The sequence below is a fragment of the Xenopus laevis genome, chromosome 8L (genome assembly GCF_017654675.1).
Source record: "Xenopus laevis strain J_2021 chromosome 8L, Xenopus_laevis_v10.1, whole genome shotgun sequence".
NCBI lineage: Eukaryota > Metazoa > Chordata > Amphibia > Anura > Pipidae > Xenopus > Xenopus laevis.
In genome coordinates this window covers 25,182,666-25,208,302 of record NC_054385.1, presented here as the reverse complement: position 1 = coordinate 25,208,302, position 25,637 = coordinate 25,182,666, and the positions used below count along the sequence as shown (strand labels likewise).

General features: G+C 40.5%; 1 protein-coding gene across 4 annotated transcripts; it reads right to left on the bottom strand.

Annotated features, from left to right (window-relative positions):
* Nucleotides 1-19,178, bottom strand: prrg3.L (proline rich Gla (G-carboxyglutamic acid) 3 (transmembrane) L homeolog). Of its 4 annotated transcripts, none has more exon segments than NM_001092685.1 (4): nucleotides 1-625; nucleotides 3,038-3,198; nucleotides 18,574-18,612; nucleotides 18,929-19,153. In NM_001092685.1, coding segments are annotated over 3 exon segments (645 nt in total). In that variant the 5' UTR covers nucleotides 18,581-18,612; nucleotides 18,929-19,153; the 3' UTR covers nucleotides 1-148.
* Between the last annotated feature and the right edge of the window lie 6,459 nt (nucleotides 19,179-25,637).

Below are 25,637 nucleotides of genomic sequence, written 5' to 3'. Positions count from 1 at the left end.
TTACATAGAGAGTATTTATTATTATTATTTTGTAGTGTCTCTGTGAGATAAATAGACTTTTCATCTTCCAGTCATAGACTTCAAAACAAGAGTGGTTAATATAACAGGATTAAGGCAAGACCCCCCCCCCATTTAATTACTCTTTAATTTACAACCCTTCAACAATCTCCTCGTATTTCGGTGGTGGATCACAGCAGTGGACTCCAGACCTCTCTTCTTCTCCTTGAGTTCCTGTCACTTCTTCATAACAGGGAGGAGGAGCACAGGTGGAAAGTCTGGGTAGAAGATGCTGAGGTGGAAAAACAATGTCTTCAGAATATGTTGTTGTCCTATTGTTCGGTGGGTCCTGTTGGTGCACCATTGGTGCAGTCTCACGGTATATGATGACTCTGGGAATTGATCTGGCAGAATGGCTCTGTAGATAGCAGTTCTGAGAAGTGTAGGTTGGAGGGTGGCCTGAAAACTTGTGTAACTGACACCTCCAGATGACAAAAAGGACCATGATGATGAGAAATGCCAATCCCAAAAGTGGAAGGGCCACAAACACAGAATCGGTGCGCTGTGGCCACTGAGAAGGGTCCCGAACTGAATACAAAGAGTTCATATAGCTTCTCCAGAACTCCATCTGCAGAAGATATAAAAGAATATAAACATATTAAAAATTTATATTAAACTGTTCCACTTTTTAAACTTGGTTTTAACAAAAAAAAATTTAAATTCAGAATACATACTTAATAAGTACAGATAAATGATGTTACTCTCAGCCATATGAATTAGCCACTTGTTTACTGTTATGTCTGTCATCTGTGATACTTCCACCACCTTCCGTATGGTAGACCATGTTGGTACAATCGATCATTATTCAAGCACCTTGGTTTTCTTCTAAGGGTCAGGGCACACGTTCAGATCAGATTAGTTTTCCTCGTGAGGCAACTTCGGCAACTCCGGCGATTTACATTCTAGCCGGCGGGAGGCAGTTCTGGGAGATTACTTACCCTGAAGAAGAGGAGGTTTGTCGCCAGGCAACTAATCTCCCTGAATCTGACGTTTGTTCTGACCCGTAACCTTCTTTTTAATCTTTTTTTGCATTTGCATAATTCCTCCCATTCAAGTCCCCTTATCTAAGTGATTGCTTACAGGCTTTCCATGGAACACTGGAACCAACACATTTGCATTCCAGCTTTACTTATATGACTATGATTACACTAAACTAACAGAGGGAGATACCCACTGTATATCCAGTTGTGTAGCGTAATTCCAGCAGTGAAGTTTGCATGTGCATTTTTCATTGCAAGTCAGCTTGACTATTGATGCAGCCTGCAATGACAATACTAGAATATGCAGCTCGTTCAGGGTGGTGGTGGTACCTTCAGAGTTTCCTTGAATCAATAAAGTATCAATAGATGCACTTGCATGAAATTCATAAGACCAGACTGGGCTGGCACATTGCTATTCGTGCAAATACACAAAGGTGCAAGAAGTGTATTTGGACAAAAGTGAATAGCACCAATATGTGAATAACACCAATATGCTCAATTATTGCATTCATTCTATCATCAAGATAGAAATGTCGGCTCGCACACCCAGGCCTTCAGTCAGGATAGCCAGGTGCTCAATGCTGGAGGGATCGGCACCCTCCCCAAGGTCAAATAGTAGAAATACACTGGCACACACGGCAATTCAAACAGGGAAATCCCTTGTGTCTTTATTTGCAGAGAAGCAACGTTTCGGGGTGGTACAAAGGGGTACCACCCCGAAACGTTGCTTCTCTGCAAATAAAGACACAAGGGATTTCCCTGTTTGAATTGCCGTGTGTGCCAGTGTATTTCTACTATTCATTCTATCATGACTACAATTATGGCCGTGATTGTTAATAAACCTTGGTATACATCTGGTCTTTTCATATATGATATGGAATCAACTGTTACCTAATTTTTAACACCCCTTACGTTGATTGGTTACTGTGCATAAGTGCTTGCCTATTGTGATGAATAATATAATATAATATAATATAATATTAATGAGCAGACATATTACATCATATGAGTTAGGGGCTGATTTACTAACATTCGATTTTCTTTTTTTTCTCTAAAATTCTAAGGTGCCCATTAACTAACAAATTTCTTTTTTTCCAGGCATCTCAATAAAAAGCTCTAAAAATACGAGATATATTAAGTGTAAAATCCACGAAAATCACAAATACAAAACTTCATCATGTAAAACTTATTGAGGTCCTATAGAAGTCAATGGGAGCTGCACTGATCTTAATGGACCATTTTAAATCAATTCAGACTTTGAGTTTTTTGGATTTTATTTTCTCTAGGAATTGTCCGAAAAACACAAATTTTTAAACTTTTTCGGACTTCCAGTTCATTATTTACCATCCATACTTTTATTATTTAGATCTTTTAATAAATTCCATGGAAATCATATTTTTAGAATTTTGAGTTTAGTTGTGGTTTTAAAAACCTCAAAAATCCAACCTTTCATACATAGGCCTCCACAAACTCAAGATTTATAAAGTGTAGAAAACTTAATATGAAACTTCTCTAAGTAAAAAAAGTCAAGATCCCATAGTCATAGTCAATGGGAGCTGTGCTGTTCCTACTGGACTTTTTTTTTTAAACCAATCAGACTTTGAGGTTTGAGGCTCAACAACTCGAATTTTAGATATATTCATATTTTTCACCTCCATGTGTAATAAAAGGCACTACGTTTGTCTAGGAGCAGTAAACCACAGCAACCAATAAGCTGTCTGCTTTTACACAGGAGACCAGTAAATGATACCCGATTGGTTTCTGTATGCCCAGGTTATTGTATTACACAACCCCATAGAGTTTAATCATTGTTTCAAAAAGCTTAAATACCACTAAAATGCAAACCTTAATTAATTGGCCTCCCCAAATTACAGAGAGCTGGGTACTAATTGAAGTTGAAAGCTTTCAGGGTAACAATTCATCATTCACAAATGTTGCAATTTGAATTCATAAATAAAAGATTGGATACATCATGCTGTGAGATACATATACCTTCTCACCGTTTTTTCCTTGCTTTCATAGACTTCTTTAACCTCCTCATAGCTGCATATCTCCTCCATACACTCACGTTCTATTGTACCTTGTCGAAGTTCCTCCAGTAAACTATTGGCACGGGGATAACGTCTGAGAACATTATGTGCACCCTGATGCCCCAGGAACACTGAAATGAAATTGCATGCAGACATATCAACAGTCAACATCACTAATGACTCAATGGAAGCTAATCCCAACAATATTCCAGCCTTCCTAGAACAGCAGGGTCTGTTGCAGCAGAGGAAGGACCAAATTCATATGAATACTTTTTGACAGACAGGTGTCTTTTGGCCATATCATTTATTTAAAACCAAAAGAAAAAATTGAAGGCACACCAGGTCATAAGCTAAAAACCACTGTTTGTTGTAACGTTAAAGGAAAATTCAACCTCCCACTGTGATAAGTCCCCACTGGCCCCCCTCCCTGCTAAGTGTTACCCCAGAATTGTGTCCCCTGTAGGATTACTGACCACACATGCAGAGTCAGCGAAGCGGAGCTCACAGGTGCCATCTTCTTCTCTTTGGTAATCTTCAGGTCTTCTTCCATCCCTTGGGCAATTTCCATTACTTCTGGCGCATTCGCAATTGTCGCGAACCGGAAGATTGCTCCAACTGCGCATAAGCCAATACGGTGCTCACTTACCGAAGAAAAGGAGATGGTGTGCGCGAGCTCCGCTCACTCTGCATGTGCGGCCAGTTATCTTACAAGAGACACAATTCTGGGGTAACAGGGAGGCAGGGAGGGGGGCCAGCGGAGGGCAGCCACTGAGGATTTATCAAAGTGGGGGGGTTCTAAAATTTGAATTCTCTTTTAAAAAAACAGGTGACTTCTGTGAAATGGACACCTAACGTGTTTCCGGAACACCCTTTAATCATAGCCTATTAAGGGGTGATCCCCAAACGTTAGGCGTCTTTTTCCCAGCAGCCCCCTGTTTTTTTTGTTAAAGGTAGGGTTTTAAAATCTCGAAAAAAATTTAGTTTTTTTCAACAGAAAACTCTTATTTTTAGAGGGAAAAAAATCCTAGATTATTTTAGAGATTTATTATACCCCGATGCTGCCAAAAGCCAGAATCCAAAAATCCGCCATCTCAGACCTGTCAAGGTCTTGTACAAGTCAATGGGAGAGGCACCTATGTCAATATGAAGTTGTATTGGTCTGTATTGGGTTTAGCTCAAAAATCTGACTTTTTCAGGGTTTTCGGACAAAAACTCAAAAAATTCAAGTGTTTCAGGGATAAAGTCAGAAAAAATTTGCGTGATTCAGTTTTTCTCTCTATTTTAACGAGTTTTTCAGTGATCCGATTAAATCAAGTTTTCTTTATTAATAAACAAGCTAAAATCGGGCATGGGAGGTTGGTTGTGGTTTTTTAAATAAAATATGAGATCAATTCGGAATTTTAGTAAATAACCCCCTTAATGTTACAATAAACAGTGGTTTTTACTTTATGAGACAGTGTGCCTTCAAATTTTTCTTTTTTGGTCTTGGATAATCGCAGTTTGATGAACTCTGCGTGGGTATGGGCACACTGAATCCTCTGTAGTCCGTCTGTGACACTCAGGGGCACATTTACTTAGCTCGAGTGAAGGATTCTAATGAAAAAAACTTCGAATTTAGAAGTGTTTTTTTGGCTACTTCGACCATCGAATTGGCTATTTCGACCTTCGACTACGACTTCAAATTGAACGATTCGAACTAAATCGAAGTCGAAGGATTTTACTTTGACGGTCGAATATCGAGGGTTAATTAACCCTCGATATTTGACCCATAGTAAATGTGCCCCTCAGTGAAGGGAGCAGGAGTGAGTCTGGGCTGTTTTGCTAAACCATTGCATATTATTTATTTACATTGCAGTGCACATAAAATGCCACAGACAGTATATGTTCTATAACTATTTGAGTATGACTGGTATGCTTTCATAAAGATGATTAACAAAATTGTTTGCTTAGAGGAAAAGCAGAGCAAGTTATAACATGTGATACATTTTAAAATACTTTACTGAACTTCAGATATCCAGAACCTGTTATCCAGAAAGCTCCTAATTACGGGAAGCCATCTCCCATAGGCTCCGTTATAATCAAATAACTCAAATTTATAAAAATGATTTCCTTTTTCTCTGTAATAATAAAACAGTAGCTTGTACTTGATCCAAACTAAGATATAATTAATTCTTACTGGAAGCAAAACAACCCTATTGGGTTAATTTTTATTTTCAGTAAATGTAAGGTATGGAGATCCAAATTACAGATTCATAATTTAAGATCCGTTATCCAGAAAACCCTGAGAATTCTGCATAACAGGTCCCATACCTGTACTTGATACTGCATGGTATAAAATCAGTTAAAAGCACTTCTTGTTTCAACCTTAGTTAACTCTTTATTTTATATAGATATATTATATAATATACCCCCCTATAGTAAAATATAAGGATCCTATAAGTCTCCAAAGTGTTCTTTTAGAAAGGTTGTGGAAATCCAAGCTGACTTCTAAGCTACTAGTACTATATTTACAGTTAGGTCCATAAATATTTGGACAGAGGCAACTTTTTTTCTAATTTTGGTTCTGTACATTACCACAATGAATTTTAAATGAAAAAACTCATTGAATTTGAACTGCAGACTTTCGGCTTTGATTCAGTGGGTTAAACAAAAAGATTGCAAAAAAACTCTTTCAGGGGCTCAAAAGCAATTGCACAATTGACTCAAAGGCTACTTCATGGGCAGGTGTTGGCAATTCCTTTGTTATGTCAATATCAATGAAAAAGATAAAAGACCTGGAGTTGATTGGGGGGGGTGCTTGTATGTTGAAGATTTTGCTGTAAGCAGACAACATGCGGTCAAAGGAGCTCTCCATACAGGTGAAACATGTCATGCTTAAGATGCAAAAACAGAAAAAACAATATTAGGAGTGGCAAAATCTATAGTTTGGTACATCCTTAGAAAGAAAGAAAGCACTGGTGAACTCAGAAATGCAAAAAGACCTGGACATCCATGGAAGACAACAGTGGTGAATGATCGCACAATCATTTCCATGGTAAAGAGGAACCCCTTCACAAAAGCCAAACAAGTGAACAACACTCTCCAGTGGGCATATCGATATCCAAGTCTACCATAAAGAGAAGACTGCATGAAAGTAAATACAGAGGGTGCACTGCAAGGTGCAAGCCACTCATAAACATCAAGAATAGAAAGGCTAGATTGGACTTTGCTAAAAAACAAAACATCTAAAAAAGCTAGCACATTTCTGGAAAAACATTCTTTGGACAGATAAAACCCAGATCAACCTCTACCATAATGATAGCAAAAAAAATTATGGAGAAGGCGTGTATAGCTGCCAGTGGCACTGGGACACTAGTGTTTAGTAGTAGCCACATGAATTGAGGTGTTCAGAGACATACTGTCTGTTCAAATCTAGGGATGTCGCGAACTCGTTCGCGCGAACATCGACTGTTCGCGCTCGCCGAATGTTCGCGAACGTCGCGCGACGTTCGCCATTTTGGGTTCGCCTTACCTGGCGCTTTTTTTTGCCCTCTCACCCCAGACCAGCAGATAAATGGCAGCCAATCAGGAAGCTCTCCCTCCTGGACCACCCCCACACCCCCTGGACCACTCCCCTTCCATATATAAACTGAAGCCCTGCAGCGTTTTTTCATTCTGCCTGTGTGTGCTTGGAAGAGCTAGTGTAGGGAGAGAGCTGTTAGTGATTTCACTGATTTGAGGGACAGTTGATAGTAAGTTTGCTGGCTAGTAATCTACTTGATACTGCTCTGTATTGGAGGGACAGAAGTCTGCAGGGATTTGAGGGACATTTTAGGTTAGGTAGCTTTGCTGGCTAGTAATCTACCTTCTACTGCAGTGCTCTGTATGTAGCTGCCTGCTGTGGGCACTGATCTCTTCTGATCTCATCTGCTGACTGCTGTAATAACCCAATAGTCCTTGTAAGGACTGCTTTTATTTTCTTTTTTGTTTTTTTACTTTGCTAGTTGCTACTATAAGAGCCCAGTGCTATTAGTCTAGCAGTGTTGGGGAGTGGGACTGGTGTGCTACTGTGCTGCTCCTAGTAGTTCAGCAGCACCAACCCGAGAATTTTTTTTTTTTTTAATATACATATAATTTTTTTTTATTTTACTTATCTTACTGTTCTTTAACGTGTACAGTGCTGTTTGCTGTTCTTCATAGTAGTGCACCAATAGTAGTGCACTTGTAGGCATTATTTGCCCAGTGTGTTCTTCATTTTCAAACAACTGCCATCTAGCTGTGTAAGCTTGTTCACATTCTGTCTAAATATCAATAATAATACCGTCTCCAGAAACAGCACCTGAGTGACGTTTTTCAAGCAGCAATAATATATTCCGTATCCACCACTGCTGTAGTGTATACGTTGACCTTGCAGGCATTATTTGCCCAGTGTGTTCTTCAAACCACTGCCACTTAGCTGTGTGAGCTTGTTCACATTCTGTCTAAATATCAATAATAATACCGTCTCCAGAAACAGCACCTGAGTGACGTTTTTCAAGCAGCAATAATATATTCCGTATCCACCACTGCTGTAGTGTATACGTTGACCTTGCAGGCATTATTTGCCCAGTGTGTTCTTCAAACCACTGCCACTTAGCTGTGTGAGCTTGTTCACATTCTGTCTAAATATCAATAATAATACCGTCTCCAGAAACAGCACCTGAGTGACGTTTTTCAAGCAGCAATAATATATTCCGTATCCACCACTGCTGTAGTGTATACGTTGACCTTGCAGGCATTATTTGCCCAGTGTGTTCTTCAAACCACTGCCACTTAGCTGTGTGAGCTTGTTCACATTCTGTCTAAATATCAATAATAATACCGTCTCCAGAAACACCACCTGAGTGACGTTTTTCAAGCAGCAATAATATATTCCGTATCCACCACTGCTGTAGTGTATACGTTGACCTTGCAGGCATTATTTGCCCAGTGTGTTCTTCAAACCACTGCCACTTAGCTGTGTGAGCTTGTTCACATTCTGTCTAAATATCAATAATAATACCGTCTCCAGAAACACCACCTGAGTGACGTTTTTCAAGCAGCAATAATATATTCCGTATCCACCACTGCTGTAGTGTATACGTTGACCTTGCAGGCATTATTTGCCCAGTGTGTTCTTCAAACCACTGCCACTTAGCTGTGTGAGCTTGTTCACATTCTGTCTAAATATCAATAATAATACCGTCTCCAGAAACACCACCTGAGTGACGTTTTTCAAGCAGCAATAATATATTCCGTATCCACCACTGCTGTAGTGTATACGTTGACCTTGCAGGAATTATTTGCCCAGTGTGTTCTTCAAACCACTGCCACTTAGCTGTGTGAGCTTGTTCACATTCTGTCTAAATATCAATAATAATACCGTCTCCAGAAACACCACCTGAGTGACGTTTTTCAAGCAGCAATAATATATTCCGTATCCACCACTGCTGTAGTGTATACGTTGACCTTGCAGGCATTATTTGCCCAGTGTGTTCTTCAAACCACTGCCACTTAGCTGTGTGAGCTTGTTCACATTCTGTCTAAATATCAATAATAATACCGTCTCCAGAAACACCACCTGAGTGACGTTTTTCAAGCAGCAATAATATATTCCGTATCCACCACTTCTGTAGTGTATACGTTGACCTTGCAGGCATTATTTGCCCAGTGTGTTCTTCAAACCACTGCCACTTAGCTGTGTGAGCTTGTTCACATTCTGTCTAAATATCAATAATAATACCGTCTCCAGAAACAGCACCTGAGTTGTTGTTGTTGTTTTTGTTTTAAAAATAATGCCAGGCAAAGGCAGGCCGCCACGCAGAGGCACTAGGGGCCGTGCTGCTATGCTATCCTGTGGCCCTAGGAAATTGCCCAGTTTTAAAAAGGCAATGACCCTGAACTCCCAAAATGCTGAAGAGGTAGTTGACTGGCTTACACAGCACACCCCATCCTCTACCGTTTCTAACTTTACCACAACATCCTCATCCTCCACTGCTATGGCCACCCCACGTAACACTTCCTCCACCACCGGCGCCCCTTCTTCACTGGAGTCAGAGGAGTTATTTTCACATGAGTTTCTTGAACTGAGTGATGCGCAACCATTATTGGCAGAAGAAGATGAAGGAGATGAGGACGTTACACCAGATTTAATTCTGGCAGAGAACAACTATCATTTGCTCACTTGACGGTATCATTCATTAAAGCTCTTTGCGTTTTTTTGCGTTGCAGTAAGCGCCGCGTTTCGTCTTTGCGTGTGAACAGGCTGTAACCTTTACATGTAGACGCCGGACGTTTTAAAGCATTTTATTACACAGGTTTAGAAATGTAGTGTGATTTCTGCCCTTTACAGCACAAAACGCAGCGCTGTGTCAACAATGTATTTTTCCGATACATTTTTGCCCTTGATCCCCCTCTGGCATGCCACTGTCCAGGTCGTTGCACCCTTTAAACAACTTTAAAATCATTTTTCTGGCCAGAAATGTCTTTTCTAGCTTTTAAAATTCGCCTTCCCATTGAAGTCTATGGGGTTCGCGACATTCGCGAACCGTTCGCAGGTCACAAAAGTGTGGATTACCTGACCTTTATTAAAATGAATGAGGGGTGGATCTCGGAGGGTTACTGCACGCCGGAAGACTTGTTCTGAGTTTCTGACTCCCCATGCAGCTGTCCTTCTCTGCACGCCTCATGACTCCACACACAGCTGTCCTTTAGCGTCCTCCTCCCTCCACCACCGTTACAAACTAGGGTGCAAACACTACTGGTTTAATTTGAATCCAGGTAAATCCTGAGTTTTTCTGGCCTCTGTGCTTCAGTGGCTGCGACAAAAAAAAAAGAATATTTTCAGCATTTATATGGCATATTGTTTCTGGCCTCTGTGCTTCAGTGGCTGCGACAAAAATAAATGAATATTTTCATCATTTGTATGGCATATTTTTTCTGGCCTCTGTGCTGCAGTGGCTGTGACAAAAATAAATGAATATTTTCAGCATTTATATGGCATATTTTTTCTGGCCTCTGTGCTTCAGTGGCTGCGACAAAAATAAATGAATATTTTCAGCATTTATATGGCATATTTTTTTCTGGCCTCTGTGCTTCAGTGGCTGTGACAAAAAAAAATGAATATTTTCAGCATTTATATGGCATATTGTTTCTGGCCTCTGTGCTTCAGTGGCTGTGACAAAAAAAATGAATATTTTCAGCATTTATATGGCATATTGTTTCTGGCCTCTGTGCTTCAGTGGCTGCGACAAAAATAAATGAATATTTTCATCATTTGTATGGCATATTTTTTCTGGCCTCTGTGCTGCAGTGGCTGTGACAAAAAAAAAATGAATATTTTCAGCATTTATATGGCATATTGTTTCTGGCCTCTGTGCTTCAGTGGCTGCGACAAAAATAAATGAATATTTTCAGCATTTATATGGCATATTTTTTCTGGCCTCTGTGCTTCAGTGGCTGTGACAAAAAAAATGAATATTTTCAGCATTTATATGGCATATTGTTTCTGGCCTCTGTGCTTCAGTGGCTGCGACAAAAATAAATGAATATTTTCAGCATTTATATGGCATATTTTTCCTGGCCTCTGTGCTGCAGTGGCTGCGACAAAAATAAATGAATATTTTCAGCATTTATATGGCATATTTTTTCTGGCCTCTGTGCTGCAGTGGCTGCGACAAAAAAAAATTAATATTGTTTGCATTTATATGGCATATTTTTTCTGGCCTCTGTGCTGCAGTGGCTGCGACAAAAAAAAATTAATATTGTTTTGCATTTATATGGCATATTTTTCCTGGCCTCTGTGCTGCAGTGGCTGCGACAAAAAAAAATTAATATTGTTTGCATTTATATGGCATATTTTTTCTGGCCTCTGTGCTGCAGTGGCTGCGACAAAAAAAAATTAATATTGTTTGCATTTATATGGCATATTTTTCCTGGCCTCTGTGCTGCAGTGGCTGCGACAAAAAAAAATTAATATTGTTTGCATTTATATGGCATATTTTTTCTGGCCTCTGTGCTGCAGTGGCTGCGACAAAAAAAATGAATATTTCAGCATTTATATGGCATATTGTTTCTGGCCTTCTGGTTCAGTGGCTGCGACAAAAAAAACATAATTTTTCAGGAAAGTACACATGCTAATTTTTCAGGGTTCTGCAACAGTGGCAAAATCGCATCTTTTATGGTCACCGCAGGTGATCAATAAAGTAGACCAAAACTGGGCCCACACTGCAGAATCAGTGTTTTTTGGTTCACTTCACTGTACATTGAATTACCTCTGCCTTACCGTGCACGTGCGCACAAGCACGGTGACTGCTAAACACACCACTACAGCAATATTGCCACCAACAGGACGAACATCCTGGAGGTGACAAGCTCAACTAGTAATTAACAACTATCATTTGCTCACTTGACGGTATCATTCATTAAAGCTCTTTGCGTTTTTTTGCGTTGCAGTAAGCGCCGCGTTTCGTCTTTGCGTGTGAACAGGCTGTAACCTTTACATGTAGACGCCGGACGTTTTAAAGCATTTTATTACACAGGTTTAGAAATGTAGTGTGATTTCTGCCCTTTACAGCACAAAACGCAGCGCTGTGTCAACAATGTATTTTTCCGATACATTTTTGCCCTTGATCCCCCTCTGGCATGCCACTGTCCAGGTCGTTGCACCCTTTAAACAACTTTAAAATCATTTTTCTGGCCAGAAATGTCTTTTCTAGCTTTTAAAATTCGCCTTCCCATTGAAGTCTATGGGGTTCGCGACATTCGCGAACCGTTCGCATTTTTGACGCAAGTTCGCGAATATGTTCGCGAACTTTATTCCGATGTTCGCTACAAATTGATTGGGAGGTGTTTCATAATACAGATGGACAATGACCCAAAACATACAGCCAAAGCAACCCAGGAGTTTATTAAAGCAAAGAAGTGGAATATTCTTGAATGGCCAAGTCAGTCACCTGATCTGAATCCAATTGAGCATGCATTTCACTTGTTGAAGTCAGAAAGGCCCACAAACAAACAACAACTGAAAGCCGCTGCAATATAGGCCTGGCAGAGCATTAAAAAGGAGGAAACCAAGAATCTGGTGATGTCCATGATTTTAAGACTTCAACCTGTCAGACCCTGCAGCCTGGGCCGTATTAATATATTTGATTGATTACATTTTTCAAGATAAATACCCCCCCAGCTGCCTTGGCAGACTTTCTGCTTATATCTGGAGGCAGAGTTGGGGGTGAGGGATACCATGCTTGCTGCAACAAAAACAGCAAGGTTTTAACTCAGCAACTATTTACTGGTTTACTTATTTACTGAGCTTTCTCTTTTCTTTAGATTTCTTTCTATTCAGCCAGATTAATTTTACTCCTTAAATATATGTTAATAAATATCATAATAGGTATATTCTTCTTATTAGACAACAGCTGTCCACTTTTCTTCTGTGTTTTGCCCGGCCAAACCAACTAAGAAAACCATATATTTTCGGAAAGTACATATTCTCCTGAATCCAAATTGGGTATGCATGTTTCTACTCCAAAGGACCAAGAAACAAACAGTTCCTAAATTTATCAATTTTGGTGACATTTCCAAAAATCACCTCAAAACGTCCACCCTGCAGCATCGTATCTCCCACATACTATTAGGTATCAAGATAAATCACCTCAAATCTGAAAGCCTGGGGTCCTCTGAACAGTTTGATGCCCAATATGTATAGGTGTACTTAAGCACGTGGCATATAGGGGCCCCAAAATGAAGACCCCCCATATGGTCTGTCATTTCAGGTGCTGCAAAATCAACAAATTTACATTATTTTTTTGGGGGGGGGCAAAGGTAGAAAAAACTACATTCACCCCAGAAAACCATATATTTTTGGAAAGTACAAATTCCCCCGAATCCAATTTGGGTATGCATGTCTTTCTACTCCAAAGCACCAATCTGCAAACCTTTCCTAAGTTTGGAAATTTTAGGGACATTTTCAAAAATCACCTCAAAACTTCCACCCCATTGTATTTACCACATACTATTAGGTATTAAGACAAATCACTCCAAATATGAAAGCCTGGGGTCCTCTGAACAGTTTGATGCCCAATATGTATAGGTGTACCTAAGCACGTGGCATATAGGGGCCCCAAAATGGAGACCCCCATATGGTCTGTGATTACAGGTTCTGCAAAATCAACACATTTATATAGTTTTTTGCGGGGTGGCAAATGTAGAAAAAAAGTACGCTCACCCCAGAAAACCATGTATTTTTGGAAAGTACACATCCCCCCCCCGAATCCAAATTGGGTATGCATGTCTTTGTCTTCCAAAGTACCAAGCTGCAAACCTTTCCTAAATTTGATGATTTTGGTGACATTTCCAAAAATCACCTCAATATTTCCACCCTGCAGCATCGTATTTCCCACATATTTTTAGGTATCAAGACCAATCAACCATAATATGAAAGCCTGGGGTCCTCTGAACAGTTTCAAGGCCAATATGTATAGGTGTACTGAAGCACATGCCAAATAGGGGCCCCAAAATCAAGACCCCCATTTCTTCTGTCATTTCAGGTACTGCAAAATCAACACATTTACATAGTTTTGGGAGGGGGCAAAGGTAAAAAAAAGTACGTTCACCCCAGAAAACCATATATTTTCGGAAATTCCCCCAAATCCAAATTGGGCATGCATGTCTTTCTACTCCAAAGCACCAAGCCGCAAACCTTTCCTAAATTTGGCGATAAAAGCAACGTTTTTTACATTTCTGAAAATGCCTAAAAATATTGCAATTGGCCATATTTATCTCCAATTCAACCCAATTTCTTACATAAAATTGGAAAACACACTTAATATTGGGTCTACTGAACAGTTTGATGCCCAATTTGCATAGATATAAGTCAGCTGGCATGTGCAGACCCCCAAATAAAAATAAGTGCATATGAATTTTCTCCCCTGTTAATTCGCCTTCTCTGAACAAAGCCCCCTACTTTGTATTATATGCCACAAGACACTCTAACAGCACAAAGACCACCCAAAACCATATATTTTTGGAAATTCTGACAAATCAAAAGTGGGTAATTAGGTCTTTTTACTCCATACTACCATACTGCAAAGCTACGCTAATGGAAGTGGTTTTTGTGACATTTGGCTGCATTTCTCTCACCTAATTTCTTACATACAATTGTAAAACACCATAAATATTGATGCCAACGGTCTACTGAACAGTTTGATGTCCAATAGACATAGATATACCAAGGCAGCTGGCATGTGTGGACCCCAAATAAAAAATAGTGCATATGAGTTTTCTCTGCTGCCGATTCGCCTTCTGTGAACATAGACCTTTGACTTAATATTATGTGCCTCAAGACCCTCCTAACAGCAAAGACCCCCCAAAACCATATATGTCTGGAAAGTACACATTCTGATGAATCCAACAAAGAAAGATAAGGACATCTTTCTACACCAAACTGCAAAGATTTTCTAAATGTAGAGGTTTTTACAACATTCCAGAAAATCGTATAAAAATGTTACAGTTTACAGAATTTATCTCACACAATTTTTTACGTACAAAGAAAAAACAACCTAAATATGGACATCAGAGGTGTGTGTGTGTAAGTGTATAAATGTACTGTAAGTGTGTGTAAGTGCATGCAAGTGTGTAAAAAAACATGAACTTACCGTTTTTGTAACAGGAGCATAGGCAGCAGAAGATGATTTTGGCAGGGGGGGGGGCGAAGACGGGGAACACAGGCGGCACGCACAGTGCGCGCGCCACTGCAAAAATTTGACCACGCCATAAACTATCTTGATGTGAAGGTTTCAAATGAAAATGGAAAATAAGAAACCAAATCTTGTTATGGTGAGAAGGGCTGAAAGGAGCCAAAAAGCCCTTAGCTAGCAATTATATGCAAAGTGATGCCTTCTGGAATCAGAAGGTATTTACTTGTCTCATGTCATACACACAGCACTGCCTACATACCATAAATTAGAGTTTTGATTCTCCCATAAGGCATCATAAGCGAAACATGCAAATCACTCCTTTGTGTCCTTTTGGCCAACTATGCATCCAGAACCGCTGGTTTATAGCACAAATACAGCCTAATAGTTCAGAGCCATATATTCAAACTTGCAGACAGCCTGTTTCCATCTTGTTAGAACTCTTTAGTGCAAGATATTGGAACATGGCTTCTGATTCCAGAAGGCATCACTTTGCATTACGGTAATTGCTAGCTAAGGGCTTTTTGGCTCCTTTCAGCCCTTCTCACCATAACCAGATTTGGTTCCTATTTTGCTACTCTCCAAGTCCTACCTCTCAGAAGCCATGTTCCAATATTCCAAGAAATAGCATCCTAATAAGTGACAGTTACCACACACCCAGTACTATTAGAGGAATTCCCAAGGGACAATTCAGGACAATTCAGGAATCAGGAGAATTGCCTTAGATGAAATAAAATTTCTTTAAGCATCAGAAAAACGAATCACGAAATTTACCGCTAGTGGATATGATAGACACAACTTAGAAGCCGTAAGAAATGAAGTACTATTAATTCCCCATAATAAGTTACTGAGAGGAACAGCTAACAAGAAAAAAAAGTGAAAGAATTCCATTGCTCTCTGACTATGGCCTGTTAAGTAAAAATATAGAGAAAATTGTTACTAAACATTGGTCATTACTAAAGAAAGATTCAACCTATATAGCCCCTTGTTCTCATAGCTTTAAGAAGGGGTTGGATTAGCTTTAAGAAGGTTGGATTTCTTTTTAGCAAGTGAGGGAATACAGGGTTATGGGAGATAGCTCATAGTAGAAGTTGATCCAGGGACTAGTCAGATTGCCATTTTGGAGTCAGGAAGGATTTTTTTCCCCCTCTGAGGCAAATTGGAGAGGCTTCCGATTTTTTTGCCTTCCTCTGGATCAACTAGCAGTTAGGCAGACTAAAAAAACTAAAATGTTGAACTTGATGGACGTGTGTCTTTTTCAACCTTAATTACTATGTATATAAGAGAGGCAAAAATATTGCCAATCACCTAATTAGGGCTGAGCTACATAAACCGTATGATAATACACGGTTTGTGGCTAAACCGAGATATGGGACCTTTCCATGCCTAAATTGTAGTAACTGCACCTCTTTGTGCAACTGGATTTAGGACTTTCTGTCAGAGAGGCCTCAGTCTGTTCGTATCTGCAACAACATTTCCAGCACCATCAGAATGAGCACAGGAGCTCCTCAAGGGTGTGTTCTCAGCCCGTTGTTGTTCACATTGCCGACACATGACTGTACAGCTAGATGCAGCTCAAACCACATCATCAAGTTCGAGATGACACGACTGTGGTGGGGCTCATCAGCCACAACGACGAGTCAGCGTACAGAGATGAGGTTCAGTAGCTGGCGGTCTGGTGCAGTGAGAACAACCTGTCACTGAATGTGGATAAAACAAAAGAGATGATCGTCGACTTCAGGAGAACTTGCCCTGCTCACAGACCACTCAACATCAACGGCTCCATGGTAGAGACAGTAAACACCACCAGTCAAAGTGCGTATAGGAGAACATAAAGGATATATAAGAAATTTTGACCCCAAAAAACCGAATGAGTCGTTACTAGCTAAACATTTCTTTGAAGCTAAGCACCATATTTCACAATTAAGATGGAGAGTCCTGGATAAGGTTGAACTACCTCCCAGAGGGGGGATAGAGTAAAGTTGTTACTTCAAAAAGAAAATAAATGGATTAGGCAGCTAGATACAATGAAACCAAAAGGGTTTAATGACAAACTTAGTTACAAATTTTTCTGTAACAAATTATTAATGTATCTTTGTTTTATGCAGGTCACAGAACTAAAAAGAGAACACTGCAAAAGTAAGTGTAGAGAAATTATTATTATTATTATTGAGGCAGTGAGTCTTTAGAAAATAGCAGTGTGCGACATTCGAGGGTGATCCCTGCCAATGGGCAGGCATTCATTTGCAGTGCTCATATGTTTTTACTTTTGGTTTTGTGCAGTTTCTAAAGTATTTAATTGTATTTATTCCTAAAGGTTGGACTGTATTTATGGACTATTTTTATGGGACTTTTTTCACATTTTTACGATGGTACTCCTGTCAATGGGATATATTATCACATGCAGTATGCAACAAGGGGATGGACTAATCCATGTTATTATAGGTATCACCTGGAACACTAAAGGGGAGGGGTTACAACTGTTACTTAATGTGTGTAAGTTGGATTTTTTCTTCACTTGAAAAAAAGACTAGCTCCCGAAACATGTCGTGAGTGAGAATACACCAATAAAGGGTGTTTGCAGACTAAAGTACTGCCTGTTCCTGGTCTGTTTCTAATTTCTATAAATCGGACAGTAAACACCACCAAATGCCTAAAGTGACCATCTCAGATGACCTTACCTGGACCACCAACACCGCCTCCATCACCAAAAAGGCTCAGCAGATTCTTCACTTCCTGAGACGACTAAAACGGGAAAGCCTTCTGCCTTCCACCCTCACAATGTTCTACAGGGGCACCATAGAGAGCGTCCTGACGAGCTGCATCTCCGTCTTGTACAGTAGTGCCACCGCTGCTGACTGGAAAAGTCTACAGTGGACTGTCCACGCTGCTCCCATCCAGCAGACACTTTCGCAGCATTAAAAACCATCAACCAGGCTGCGCAAAAGCTTTTTTCCACAAGCTATCAGACTCCTCAACTCACTGCCTGCCATCCCACTACATTCCAGACACACCTGAACTGTGAACTGAACTTTTGTTTTACACTTTTTGTACTTTACACACCTGCTCTACCTCAGAGACACTCTGATATTTGTACTAGCTGGAGCCACGTCATCTTGTCTCACTGTGTATTTGTATACTGCTGAGATGACAATAAAGTTTACTTTTGACTTTGAATACCTTACGTCTGCTAAATAATCACTTAAACATTAAATAAACCCAATAGGATTGTTTTGCCTCCAATAAGGATTAATTATATCTTTGTTGGGAATGACTACAAGGTATGGTTTTATTATTACAGAGAAAAAGGGAATCATTTGTAAAAATGTGAATTACTTGATTAAAATGGAGTCGATGGGAGATGGCCTTTCCATAATACAGAGCTTTCTGGACAACAGATCTACGTATAATGGATCCCATACCTGTACATACTAATAAATAGTACAATATGAATCTAGCCTGCAGAACAACATGGTAACATATATGTTACATTGTAGAGCCAAACAATGTCATATAATACTGACAACACAAATTAATGTTAAGATCTATATATCTGGCACCGGGTAATCAGCATGGACCTCAGGACATACATACACAGCGGATTGTTCTGATATACAGAAGATATTCAAAGATGTATTGTACGAAGGATGGAGAGTTGATCACACAAAGAGCAGAGCACAAACATGTCAAGTAGGAAAAAATAACATGCAAATAATCACAGCGAAACAGTACGCTGATGGCAATATAGGTGGATACTAGCAGCATTGGAGAAATCATGCTGATACAGTAAGAAAAAGGGGAGTAATCAGCACTTACATGCCATGCCCTGTAGTTGCTAAGCGGAGACCTGCTCACCTGCAAAAACACAAAGGCACACAAGGGAAAAAAAGGTTAATGTGCAACTTCCTCCCATAGACATTGTGAGGGTGCTATTAAATGCAGGAAGTCCAGTGCAAAATTAATATAAAAAAAATAGATGTTATACATAAGTGATAGCAACATACACACACAAGGGATGCTCAGTGCACGACACTGACCAAGACCTACGGTACTTGCAGACTTTCGTGGAAATGTTAAATATATGAGAGAAATAGGCTATGTCCATCAGTCCTACAGACCCCATAAATGCTAGAGTCGGAGTTAATTTTTCCCCACACACCCCAGACTGTACCTTTTGAGACTTCCAGCCCTTCTTGTCTTCCCATTGATATGAATGATTCATTTGGTCCGTTGTCATGGAGACAGAGATCAAAAGGATGAGAATCCAATGACGTGATGGAGAACCCAGTATGTAAGGGAAAGCCCAGAAAATGCTGCTCTGCGTTAAGAGGGCGGTTTGGCTTCCGCCCCCATGTCAGTGTTTGCAGGATATATGGAGTGTTTGTGTAAAGGGGGGCTACACATCCCTCTGTACAGCAGCCTCCTAAAAATTCAATGGAGCTCAGCAAATGCTTATTTATAGAAAGGATGGGTGCAAACACGGGGAGGCCCATTTACTATTGGTCGAATATCGAGAGTTTATTAACCCTCGATATTCAACGCTCGAAGTAAAATCCTTCGACTTCGAATATCGAAGTCGAAGGATTTACCGCATTTCGGTCGATCGAGCGATTACATCCTTCTAATCGAACGATTCGAAGGATTTTAATCCATCGATCGAACGATTTTCCTTCGATCAAAAAAAGCTAGGAATGCTTATGGGGACCTTCCCCATAGGCTTACATTGGTGCTCGGTAGGTTTTAATTGGCGAAGTAGGTAGTCAAAGTTTTTTTTAAAGAGACAGTACTTCGACTATCGAATGGTCGAACGATTTTTAGTTCGAATCGTTCGATTCGAAGTTGTAGTCGAAGGTCGAAGTAGCCAATTCGATGGTCGAAGTAGCCAAAAAAAACCTTCGAAATTCAAAGTAGTTTTCATTCTAATCCTTCACTCGAGCTTAGTAAATGTGCCCCTAACAGTATGTGATGAATTACAATGGGTGCTGGTTCAGTAGGAAAGTATGGCTGAGAAAAATGCATTTTTAATACAATATGGTGCCCTGTCTATATGTTTATGCAGCCCCCAAAGAGAAGTGGGTGGGAATAGAATTCCACATACTCTTAGCAGAGCTCCAGTGTCTTCATGGTAAAAGGGAACAGCAATTCCCAAGTGATTCTCTTTTGGGGAGTCCTATAATGGGTAGCTTATTTCATAACGGGAAACTTCCATGTAACAATCTGGTATTGCTACTTAGGAACAAGAGCTGTGAGACGGTTTAAAATGTAAATATACTCCAGAGACAATAACTGGATATGACTGAACATTTCTATAAGCGCCAAATAATTCCTTGGCAACATATGTCCTGTTTTATTTATGTTTTATTTGATAGCGGGTCATAGATGATCTTTGCTCCCTGTTTATATATATATTTAATAAATAAAACCATTGAATTGTGCCCTGTAGCCCAAGTTAATCTAAAGGGGTAGTATGCAGGTATGAGATCTGGAAACCTGTTATCTGGAAAGCTCTTAATTACAGAAAGGCCATCTCCCATAGACTCTGTTATAATCAAATAAACAATTTCCTATTTCTCTGTATTATTAAAACAGTCTCTTGTACTTGATCCAAACTAAGACACAATTCAGCCTTAAAGGAGGCAACACAATCCTACTGGGTTTATTTAAAGGGGAACTCCGGGTTCACAAAAAAATCTTCAGTACACTGGCCTTTATATGTAAAATAATATGAAGGTTTTTATTTTGCATTTTAAACAAAAAACAAACAATAAACAGCACATATATGCTTTACACTTATTCAGCTTTGTTTACAAGTATTTATATGTATAGTGATGGTTTGAAGAAATAATTAGCAAATAACCTCAATTATTTCAGAGTACTTCTTATAAATCAATCATCCGGAAGGGATGCATGGGGGTTGATGTCTATCCAAGGGTCCCATATTTTCCCAAATTTCCCAGGTGTTCCCCTAGCATTGTACGTCAGTTTAATTAAGGGTAATGTACCATTGATTAAGTCAATCCATTGCTGCAGTGAGGGAGGGTTAGGGCTCATCCATTTCATAATTACTAGTTTTTTTGTGTAGAAAAGGATCGACCTTAGAAGTGTTCTGGATTTCTGTAAGGGCACTACCTCATCTATGACACCTAATAGGCAAAACTCCGGGGACTTTATTCCTGGGAAGGAGAGGAAGACATTGGTGTATTGTATGACTTCTGCCCAGTATGCTGCTACTCGAGGGCAGTCCCATATCAAATGGAGGAAACCAGCTTCATCCTGCCACACTATACACAGGTGGCTCCGTCTAGTCTACCCAGGGCCGCCATTAGAAATCACGGGGCCCCGTACAACAAAATTTTTGGGGCCCCCTGGGCCCCGCCCACACTGACGACCAAGCTCCACCCCATATTCCGCCCACTCCACATCGCAGTTAAAAGACCACACAGACATCAGCGCTAAAAAAGTAACCCCCCCCCCACACAAGTTGTAAAAAGCTATTGATGGTCAGGGCCCCCTTATAAAAAATTGGGGCCCCAAAAAAAAAAAATTAAAAAAACTAAAAAAATAAACAAACATTGGTGGCAGGGGCCCCCTTATAAGTTAAAAACAAATTGGGGCCCCAAAAAATTTTTTTTTTAAAAAAACTAAAAAATAAACAAACATTGGTGGCAGGGGCCCCCTTATAAGTTAAAAACAAATTGGGGCCCCAAAAAAAAATTTGAAAAAAAATTTTTTTTTTGAAAAAAAAAAAAAAACATTGGTGGCAGGGGCCCCCTTATAAGTTAAAAACAAATTGGGGCCCCAAAAAAAAATTTGAAAAAAAAAATTTTTTGAAAAAAAAAAAAAACATTGGCGGCAGGGGCCCCCTTATAAGTTAAAAACAAATTGGGGCCCCCCAAAAAAATGTGAAAAAAAATTTTTTTTTGAAAAAAACAAAAAAAAACTGGTGGCAGGGGCCCCCTTACAAGTTAAAAAAATTTGGGGCCACCAAAAAGAAAATTAATATTTTTTTTAAAAAAAACAAAAAAAAATACAATGGTGGCAAGGGGCCCCTTACGAGTTAAAAAAAAAATTGGGGCCCCAAAAAAAAAGTTTTAAAAAAAAGATTGGTGGCAGGGGCCTATAGAATATTAAAATAATACATTGGTGGCCAGGGGATTAAAAAAAAAAAAACCACAAACTGGTGTTCAGTAGGATTGAACTCATGGCTTCAGTACTTCAACTTCGCCTCCTTTCGTGACTTCGGGTCTTTGCGCTGCTTCAGGACTTCAATTTCGGCTGTTTTCGTGACTTCGGGTCTTTGCGCTGCTTCAGGACTTCGGCTTCGGCTGTTTTCGTGACTTCGGATCTTTTCGGCGCTTCGTGACTTTGGCTTTTTCCGTGACTTCGGGTCTTTTCGGCGCATCGGCTTCGGCTTTTCGGCACTTCCGCATTCTGCACGCAAGAGGCAAGACGTACGGCTCGGGCGCTCGTAAGGGGGGCCCGGATCTTCAAGAAATGCAGCGCTGCCGGGCCCCCCTTCATGCCCGGGCCCGGTACACTTGTCCCCGCTGTCCCCCCCTGATGGCGGCCCTGAGTCTACCCATGGCTTTGAGCCTCAATGGGGTAATATAAATTTGGTGAATCATTTTAAATTGAATCATTCTGTCCCTGAGTGATATTAAGCAGGGGTATAGGTTATCTATAGCCTCTTCCCATTGGTCCTCCTCTAGAGAAGGAATAAGTGACTGCCATTTTTGTTTGGCTTTGTTGAATGGGGAAAATTGAGAGGATTATATTGTAGAGCTGAGATAGCTGTTTGTTGGGGTCTGGAGTCCAAAGTCTGGCTTCCCACCCCAGCAATGTGGGTGTAATTTGAAAAGAACTGAACTGCGCATGAAATGCATGTCTCAGTTGAAAGTATCGGAATTGTATATCTTGACGATTCAGTTTGGCGTTTAATTGCTCCAGGAAGACAAAGCTATCCTCTATAATCAAATCCTCAATGTGTCTTATACCCATTTGTGGCCAGTAATTAAAGTCTGTTAGATTCTTCATATGGGGCAAGTTAGAATTTCTCCAAAGAGGAGTTTTGCCAGAAACATTAGGTATCGGGGTCCCTGCTTTAGGTTGTAGCCTTGCCCATACTTTAATGGGGGTAATAATTACTCCTGGCAACTGAGGGAGGTCACATAGTCGCCTATAGGGAGAGTTACATATAGCCTCCAGAGATCCCAGAATTGAGGCATGTACAGCAGTTAAAGAGTCATCTGGGTTCAACCAGTTGTGAATGTAGGATAATTGGGAGGCAAAATAATAATGCTGCAAATGGGGGAGGGCGAGCCCTCCTTTGTCTGTAGGGGCAGTTAGAGTAGACCATGACATTCTTGCGGTCTTGTTGGCCCATATGAAGGAGATTAGATCACTATTGATTTTTTTAAAGAAAAGGTTAGTGATATAGAGAGGTGAGTTCCATAACGGGTACAAGAATCTAGGTAAAAACAGCATTTTGAATAGATTGACTCTACCCCACAAAGTTAGTGGTAGTTTAATCCAGTGTGGAATTGCTGTTTTGAACCTTGTTAGGATGGGTTCCAAATTTTCAGCTACATATAAGGATGTAATAATGATCCCCAAGTAGCGGAATTTAGTTACTACAGTGAGTGTCGAGGTCTCTTCTATAACAACCTGATTCCCCAGGGGAAATAGTATCGATTTGTTCTTATTCACCTGTAGGCCACTTATTGCGCCAAGTCTTTCTTACACTTCTAATGCTGCCCTTAAAGAAGGGCCGGCATCTGCAAGGAAAAGTAGTACATCATCTGCATATAAAGCCACTTTTTCATCTACTTTACCAATTGATATACCTTTAACCAAGGGAGTTCGTCTCAGAGTTGCTGCCAGCGGCTCGATAGCTAGGGCAAATAACAGGGGCGACAAGGGGCAACCCTGTCTAGTTCCTCTGCCCAAGTTGAATACCCCTGATAAAGTGTTGTTTACTGGTATTTGAGCTGTGGGGTTCTTATATAACAGTTTTATCCATGAGATAAAGTTCAGTCCAAACCCAAATTTCTCAAGTGCCTGCCAGAGGTATTGCCAACTGACCGAGTCAAAGGCCTTTGTTATATCCAGCGAGGCAACCGCTCCGTTGGATTGTTGTTGATTGGCTAGTTGAATATGTATAAATCTTCTCAAATTAATGGCCGTGGTCTTGTGAGACATAAAGCCTGTCTGATCCGGATGAATGAGTGATGTAATAACCTTAATTAACCTATTCGCCAGTAATTTAGTGTCGGTGTTAATCAGCGATATAGGCCTATAGGAATCACATGAATACGGGTCTTTCCCTTTTTTAAGTATTAGCGTAATTATTGCATTGTAACATGAGAAGGGCAATTTTCCCCTCGTGGATGCATGAGAGAATGTATCTAGTAGTTTGGGGGATACCACCTCTTAATCTTTAAATATGATTTTACCTGTTTTGTGATCCATAAAGCTAGCTGCATTCATCTGTTTGTTTCAAAAGTCCTCCAGAGTAGGAGTGTTCAATGTGCTTGTGACATCATCATGAGTTATTCAAATTGTATGGCTAAAAACTACATCCCCCATAATGCCTCTCTTCAGAAGTTTGTCATTTCCTGGGGAGAGACATTGTCTCCTGGACAATTTTATTTTACAAACACGGTCCTTTATAAAATTTCTGCTTTCGAAATCCCAGTTCCCAACGTAATCGCTGCACCCCACATTGACAGTGACACATATAACTCCTGTAGTGCCAGACTCACTCCTAGATACAATCCCCATAGTACAGACCCATAGCTAAGGGGCAGTAGTTCTAGGGGTGTCCCTGGCTAAAGCATGTTAGTAGTGGCAGGTGCTGCCCTGCCAGGCGTTACTTATGCTAGATCAAGTTCTATCCCAGTGCCAGAGTGTCAGATGACTTTAGTGCCAGGGAATGGACTGTTCCAAGAGGCTCCGGGAGAGGGGTTGCAATTAGCGGTGTTTGGGGCCAGTAGCACGGGAAATACCTGGCGTCTCCTGTGCAGGTGCATCGTGACCCAGAAGCTGCAGGGGCAGGCGAAAAAGGTCCCCTCAGATCCCGTCAGCAGTGGGGGCCCATCTGGACTTGGGGCCATATGGACACTACACGCCACCACGTGGGATGAAGCTATGGAGGGGAGAGTGTCACTCCTGAGATAAGATGACGAGCCCTACCAATTGCCTATGTGAAGAGAAGGAGCACCTTCCCAATGCAAGCTAAGCAGTGTATGAACCACCTGCTGTTTGAACTTGGTATTTGAACAATAACAATGATATAAGATATTAACTGATCAATGCTAACGTGAACCAATACAGGGAGGGAAGGCCTGTGTTCCCCAATGTAGGACAAGAGAAAAGGATTTAACGGTAAGTACAAAAATCTATTTTTCTCTTGCCTAGATTGGGGAACACAGGCACCATGGGGACATCCCAAAGCTACACATGAGGTTGGGACTTTTTACCCCTAGTGTTCAGGGAATAACCACCTGCAACACTTTCCTCCCGAAGCTCGCTTCAGCTGAGGCGAATGAATGCACCTTGTAGAATTTGGAAAAGGTGTGTGTGGATGACCACACTGCAGTCCTACAGACCTGTTCTGCTGAAGCCTGGTGGCGAACCGCCCAATATGTACTGAGCGAACGAGTAGAATAAGCTCGAACCCAGAAGGGTGTGGCCTTACCTCGAACCTCATAGGCCTTCAAGATTGCTGACCTAATCCATCTTGCAATGGTGGCCTTAGATGCCTTAAGGCCTTTCTGTGGTCCTTCTGGTAAGAAAAAGAGGTTGCCCACCTTCCTTATGCTCTTGGTAGTCCTGGTGTATGTTCTGAGAAAACGAACCACATCTAGGTTGTGTAACTTCTG

Coding starts and splice junctions, on each gene's coding strand:
- prrg3.L (XM_041572039.1), bottom strand. CDS start 18,962: ATGGGAAGACAAGAAGGGCTGGAAGTCTCAAAAG. Junction 3,199..18,928: donor AGGGCTGGAAGTCTCAAAAG/GTACAGTCTGGG, acceptor ATTTCATTTCAG/TGTTCCTGGGGCATCAGGGT. Junction 626..3,037: donor ATGAAAGCAAGGAAAAAACG/GTGAGAAGGTAT, acceptor TATCTTCTGCAG/ATGGAGTTCTGGAGAAGCTA.